Here is a 7,594-nt window from a genome sequence, read left to right as displayed (position 1 = left end):
ATAAAACATGGGTACTCTCCAACTTTTAATTGTTAAAAAATATATATTTACTATAGTTTAATGGATTTATATTTTCAACAATTAAGCTGGGGGAGCCTATGGAATAAAATGCAAACTTGATCTTTAACTCATCAAAGTAGACTCAGATACCAAAACGCAGCTCCATATTCTACAAGTTTTCGAGAAAAATGCGGAAAAAAAAGTTGGAAATCTGGTCCCCCTTAAAAATTTAAAAGGACATAATTCCATCAAAAATCTGAAGTGGAACGAAATGCAAACTTATCCTGAACTCCTCAAGGTACACTCATATACCAAAAATCAGCTCAATATCTGCAAGCATTTGGGGAAAAAACCCAAATGGGACAGAGTCTCATACAGACAAAGGGACAGCTAGACATACAGACAGACGAGGGAACAATTGGTCCCTTCCTTTTTCACCTGCAGGGAGCTAATAAGAAAAAAATGTACAAATACGCTCGTTTCGCATAATGCGTATGAAATCGATAAACATGAGGAAAATACTTCCATCTAATGCATTTTACCTACATGAAAGTCTAACATCTACACAATTTTTTGTTTATTATATAATAAGCCAATTAAAATTACCACTCTAGAATATATCAAGCAAAATGGCAAATTAAATATGTCCCATGACAAATTCGTTGATAGCCTGTGGTGCATTTGTATCGAAACCAACGATGTCCATCATCATGGGATCATTAGGATCAGTGATGGTGAACTTATTGCTGGCCATTCTACAGACGATCAGTCGGGCATGTGTTATCTGCTGGTATTTAACAAGGGTCTTTGAGGTATCACCTTTTTCAAAGTAGGTTTCAGAATCTGTGTAGACGATAAATATGTCGAATTCCTTATTTTGTTCCATGGCGTACAGCATGGGCATAGAAAAGTCGGAATTGCCGACGGGCAGTGAGGCGCATTTGTCCAAGACATTGTGTAGGTTGTCCGAAGATTTGATATCCAGCGGGGTGAGTTTGTCCGAGAAAGCTACCACTTCATAATTTTCCTCCGTACGAGCGGTGACCATTATCATAGCTGCTGCAGCGTCACGTACAGAAATGGTTGGTGTACCCATTACGGGAACATTCATGGACCCACTGACATCAACAGCCAGACAGAATCTTTTTCCGGTGGGCTCCACGTTCTTAAATGACAGATAAAACGCATCCTCTAAAGCTTTTTCTATGTTGACATTCTTTTTCCATTTCATCTTTCCAAGCTCTCCATGACTTTTCTTGTACTGGTTCAAAGCTACCAAAAGTGTGAATGGATGGATTCTCCCGTGTTTAAGTAACTCTGGGTTTGTCAGTTTCTGAATAGTCAGCGTCTCCTCAAAAGTTCCTGGCTCCAAAAGTTCTAAATGGGACATTTTACCCAGATTCCTTATCATCGCTGTCATAGGCATATGTCTGATCAGAGCTTTCCATACCTCCTTTGACTTCAACAAATCAGTAGGTACATGTTCACGTGTTAAATTATGGTCCAGTATTAAGCGTTTCATGATTTCTACATCCCTACAACGTTCAGCTCGAGCTACTGCATCCATAAAGGTCCTCACCTTTTCAAGTTCGGGGTTGTCATGAACTTCTTTAAAATCTATCTCTGTTTTCTTCTTTCCTGCAGTGGTAACCATGATCAGGTAATTGATCTCGGGATGTTCGGGGTCCGGTTTAATATGACAGAGCCGGAAAATATCCTTATGGCTCCAACCAAAGCGATTCTTGTACTTCGTCATAAGACGAGCAAGATTTTCCGCCTCTCCCTTCTTCCCGTAATTAAAGTACCAGTTAGATATGGCGCGGCGGTGCGCACGCCCCCATCCTGCTCCTGCGCTCTCTTCCTTACAGTGCTTAATGAATTCGAATAGGTGTGTTGGGATTCGGCATACATCAGACAGAATTTTATAACCCTCTACCTAAGTTGTGAGGTCGTTTGAACGACAGCAGAGCGCCAATGTGTAGATAATTGGTCCCTGTTTACATGCTCGGTTCTTTACATTGAACTCACGAACCAGCTCTACCACATCTTTGCCTTTTTTGCTGTTTATTAACCTACAACAAAATGTGTCATAATTTCTACCTTAATATGAATATAAATAATTATTCATATGAAATGCAACATTGTCATTCAGTCACAAAAAAGAACAGTTTGTGATGGTTAATGTTACTTGAGGTCACTGTGGCATACCATTGATCATTGCGATTGTAACGAATTCTCAAGTATATACGCAACGTACCTTACATACTGATAATTTTTCAAGATATTCTTAATTTAAGATTATAGTGCCATCAGATGTTCGTAGACATAAAATCAGCATGCATTACCAGGGGTTTTGAAAAGATATCAATTGATGAAAATTCTTGTATGATTTAAAGAAAAATATTCAAAAATTACTAAACATATATTCTAGATGTTTTGTTTATCAAAACTTGTTTTAGAAGAAGTGTACAACAGCATATATAGACATTAAAATGTAGCACACAGTTCCTTTAAGTATTGGAACTCTTCAACTCCTGGGGAAAAGACAATAAAGTTCAAACTACGTTGCGTATGTCCTTAATCTTATGAATGTCAATCAGATTATTTTGCTGACAATTTATATCCAATTTACGTAAAATAATCTTTTTCATATTCACTTACATATAATCTATATCCTGTTATATTCATAATATTTACATTCAATTTACTTCCAAGAAATAAATTTCAAATTCACTCCAAATAACATATTTTCATTTTCGTATCTTGTGACTGATCATCAGCAGAACTACTGTGTTAAAATCACTCTGCTTCTACACACAAGTACTCGGAAGTTGATATTATGAAGTTGTTGGAGGTCCTCATTGACAACATTTATGCAGTCTTCCGAGACCAGGTCTTCCAGCAAACTGATGGAATTTCATTGGGCACTAATTGTGCTCCTTTATTACCTGATCTGTTTTTATATTCCTATAAAGCAGAATTTATTCAAAAAATTCTACATGAGAAGAAGAAAACGCTTTTTGTGGTCTTCAGTTCGATATTCAGATATATCGACGGCGTTTTATCAACTGACAATAATTACTAGTCATTCACATTTCGACACGATATATCCCAGTGAGCTTGAAGTATAAAACAACAAAGAGTCTGCCCTATCTGTTTCATATTTGGATGTTTTACTGACTATAGACGACAAAAGAGATGACCTTAGCTTTTTCTTATTTACGTAGTAATATTCTGCTATCACCAGCATATGGTGTTTATGTCTCCCGACTTATTGGATATTCAAGAGAATGCTCCGAGTACGATCAATTTTTAATATTCGAGGCAGACTACTCACAGATAAGTTGATGTTACAAGAAGTTCAAAAACCTTGTTTAAAGTCCGTCTACCTGATCAATATGTATGGCTCATGGCGGATGTGATTGGTCAACGGAAGATGCTTACTTCTCCTAGGCACCTGATCCCTCCTCTCAAATTTCTGGAGGTCTTTGTTTTATGCCCTGTTACATATTTGTATTGTTTGAAGATTTTTTTTATCGATCACTGTTCGGTTTTATTTTCATTTTCATTCACACAAATCTTCACAGAAGCTCAGTCGGTAGAGCGCTCGTTCCTTGATTAGTGTTTAAGCCCTGGCCAGAACAAACCTAAGTCGAAAAACTGTCCAATCACCAAGCACTCGATACTTTGGAGTGAAAGTTGTGCGTCTTTCGGATGAGACTTTAAATACCGAGGTCCAAGGTCAAAGAATCCTCAATGCTCAATGGCCCTGGGTCTAAATTTAAAGTCCCTCTTTCGCATCGGTGACGTATCATTTTAGTGAAATAATTTTTCAAGGAAAATTGATGATAGAGAGAATCGATGTGAATCACCCGTGGGTTACCGACGATGGGAAAATTAACGTACAAATAATCCGTATCAAATTAAAGTACAAATAATCCGTATCAAATTAAAGTACAAATAATCCATATCAAATTAACGTACAAATAATCCATTTATAAATCGCGTAAAAATAATCTATATCCAATTTATATACAATATGATCATTAAAAATCTACATGAACAAACAGTGATCAATCTCAAAAATACTAAAAACAATACGAGTTGACACTAAGGATATGATCAACTGCCTACACTGAGTATGCCTCACTGATTACACCCACCGTAACCCTCTGTAAACGGAGTAATCCGTACTCAGAATAGATAGCTTTCGATGGACACGATTTAAGCAAGAGTTATTACTTTATTTGATCGCCATATTGGAGGTATACAAGCCTGAATTTCTACATTATTCAACCAATTCAAACTTGTCATACTGGGAAATTGGGTAAAGATAACACATTTTTCTTTCGAATTTATGTTAACACAAGCTTCCTACATGTATAATTCGTAATTTTAGAATTTTAAAGATTTTTGCCCTTAAATTTCTGCCATACAAGTTTAAAATTGGTTGCTCAAAGGGAGGAAAATTCTTTGCGGCCAAGAGAAGTAACTCGCAAGGACATGCGAAAACTTGTGTAACGAATCACGGAGGTACATAAACACTATATAATTGATTGATTGTCCGTTGTTTTACGTTCCATTCGCAAATTTTTCACTCATATAGAGATGTCATCATAAATTGGTGAAGGATTTAAAATGTATGACTCTGCACATATAACTTAATAATTGAACAAAATTGTGAATTTAAATAATAGAATATGTAATCTTTGTCCATTGGGGGACATAGAAGATGAATTCCATTTGTTTTAAAATTTTCACATTACATTAATACAAAAATACATAAAAAGTTACTACCCCCGAAGACCAAGTGTCTTCAAATTGGTACAAATCATGCAAATGCTTAGTACATAGAATGTGAAAGAATTGTAATCTAGGAAAATTTTTGCAAGAACATTGTCTTTAACTACTCTAGGCCTATAGATGAATTACTAATAATATCATTACGTTATATATTGTACATGTTGGATGTTAATGTTATCATTTTATTACATTTTCTCTCACATCTCAAGGTGTGAAAGGATATATCAAAGTAAGTAAAAATAATTTCTGGCCTGTAATAAGATAGAGATAGTAACTAAGCATCTTAAAAGAGACTAAAACCGCCTATTTCTTCCCAAATATGTTGCTTTTAAAATCCATGTTACAATGTTTTCAATCTCACAACTGCTAAACTATGACATCTCACCTGCTCAACTATGACGTCACAGCCTATGACGCTGTGTTAAGAAAAGACAGAGGCAAAGGGAAAATCAAAGAAAATGTAATAAACAAAAAATTCAATATTTTGCAGTTGGATATGGAACTCATGAACTCGTGAGACAGGATTTTTTTTTTATATATTTTCACTCGTACTTCGCACTCGTAAAAATATTTAAAAAATTCCTGTCCCACTCGTGAAATAAATTCCATTCTCATCTACAAAACATTGAATTTACTCTATATATGTACTAAAAATGTTTATGTCAACTGTCCCAATCCAGTTTATACCGTATAAATTGGGAAGCTATTAAATTCATTTCTCAATTACTGTTTTCTGTTTTAACCAAAAAAGGAAAGAAATTCCAAGTATCATTTATGAATTTTCGTCTGTTATACCTATCAATGCAGCGTGCGTTTTCCTTGATCAGCTCGACCTCTCCCGCGTAATATGTCCCGCCTGTTGTTCCGATACACAGGAACCTCTTCAGCTGAGTTATATAGTCTGTCTGATCCCCGGTACTGTTCATAAGCTTTCTTTTATGTTGACTTTTTAAGCCTCCTTCCCCTTTCATTTGTACGGGCCATTCCTTATCGGCATCGTCCATCTCCAAAACTTTCTCATCGTTCGACATTATCAGTCCGGACCAGAAACTGTTTTGTCATAAAGCACAGCTCTTGTTCGTTAAATGCTGTGCATATGTAATGGAATCCCCTTCATCAAAAAAATGCATGCACTATTTCATGCACTAAATATTTTATTTCTTCTAAAACGTCGACACTATTCAGGTCATGTTTACTTTCATTTCTAATCATCCGGGTATTTCTTAAACAGATCTTTGTATCATTTTACTACTGTGGAATATTCGGGTACATAATGTATTAAATGGACGAACAAATTACGATTTTCATGGAAAATGAAAAATGATGATCTTAAGGTATGTCACTCGTGAAATTCGTTATATCAAGGGTTTTTTTAAAGAGCATTTTAGATAATTAAGTACTTGTATAGCATGACTCAAAATTGCAAAGAAAATTGGGGGTCAGTGTACATCTTACTGAGTAATTGTACAATGAACTTGACCTTTTTGCACTTAAATTGTAACTCTTAGGTTAATCAATTTAATTTATATCATTTTTTACCAGATGTAATCATGACAATAAATATAATCTTGTTTTACGTAAAATAGTTTGAATAATATTTATCATTGGACGAATCATGCAAATTAATGTGCTTAAATTATTGTGTGCCCTTTTTGCACTAAATAAGTATCATATTTTGGGTATTAAAAATTTAAATAGGCAATAAAACATTTTCTTGTATCAAGATTTTTATGATTCAAGTGCTGATCGGCTAGTGTAGTTTAAAATAATGAAGGAAAAAGATTGAGATATTAATATATATTTGCCATGGCATTTTCAAAAAAAAAAAAAAAAAAACCAAACAAACAAAAAACAAACAAACAAACAAACAAAAAAAAAAAACAAAAAAAAAAAAAAAAAAACTGTGAATTTTATCTTGACTTCTTCATTATATTTTCATTTCTTGCAAAGTCTGTTGAGTGAATGTGTAAAATTTGTTCTAAAAATATCAAATGAAACCCATATTTCATATGCCTAGCGTATAATAACGGAAAAAAAATGCTCTGAGGAAAAATATGTAGGGCTAAAGTTCCAAGATATCAAATTTAGCAAATGTGTAGATTTGAAGAATTTTCTATTAAATATCCTTCCGCCACAAAATATAGTCTCCCACAAATCTTGTTCCTTGATTTTGTGACCAGTTTTTCAATTGAAAGTTTTATAATTTGCATTGTTTAATTCACATGTTATAAAAATTGAATTGTATTCAATAGTTTAGAAGTGAGAGGTTCTGACGGAACTTTTCTTGAAAACTGAAAAGTGACATACCTTAATTCTTTTTCTCTTGTTTCCTTATTTGTATTAATTAAAATTAGAAAAAGGTATCCAAGGGAGGCAAAGTCTCTTATCTTTACGAGCTAAAAACCAAAAAACAAGCAACAAAGGTTCTGACTGAGAAAAGAAAAGTACTTCTTTCATTTAGAAAGAGGAAGGATACCCTGCTAGAGAAGGTAGGCCTGGTTATAATAAGGCATGGATTTTCATGCACCAACTATTACTTCAAGCATTCCTTTTCGGGCACGTAGCTTTGTTTCTGAAAGGATGTGTTTCCAACTTTGGATAATAGAAATTGTGTTAGAATTACATTTACGAATCTTTGTGGAAGGATATGATGTACTTTAAAAAAAAATCGAGAGGGCCAATCTATGGTGTCCGGATAGGGCCATTTGCAAAAGCTCAACAGCGCGTTCAGAAAAACACGCCGTCGCGCACAACACGTCGTCACGCTAACACACAACATGCCATCGCGCTA

The 7,594-nt window shown here is 34.7% G+C and overlaps 1 protein-coding gene across 1 annotated transcript; it reads right to left on the bottom strand.

The window, feature by feature from the left end:
- Positions 1 to 596: 596 nt before the first annotated feature.
- LOC133204398 (RNA-binding protein RO60-like) lies at positions 597 to 5,881 on the bottom strand. Its single transcript, XM_061340123.1, has 2 exons — positions 5,599 to 5,881; positions 597 to 2,072 (listed from the first exon to the last, which is right to left on the bottom strand). Exon 2 carries the CDS (start codon positions 1,754 to 1,756, stop codon positions 638 to 640), a length of 1,119 nt encoding a protein of 372 aa, XP_061196107.1. The 5' UTR covers positions 1,757 to 2,072; positions 5,599 to 5,881; the 3' UTR covers positions 597 to 637.
- Between the last annotated feature and the right edge of the window lie 1,713 nt (positions 5,882 to 7,594).

Source organism: Saccostrea echinata, unplaced genomic scaffold (genome assembly GCF_033153115.1).
Source record: "Saccostrea echinata isolate AGI-Se365-2 ecotype Australia unplaced genomic scaffold, CSIRO_AGI_Sech_v1 ptg000053l, whole genome shotgun sequence".
Lineage (NCBI taxonomy): Eukaryota > Metazoa > Mollusca > Bivalvia > Ostreida > Ostreidae > Saccostrea > Saccostrea echinata.
This window is presented reverse-complemented; position numbering and strand designations above follow the sequence as displayed.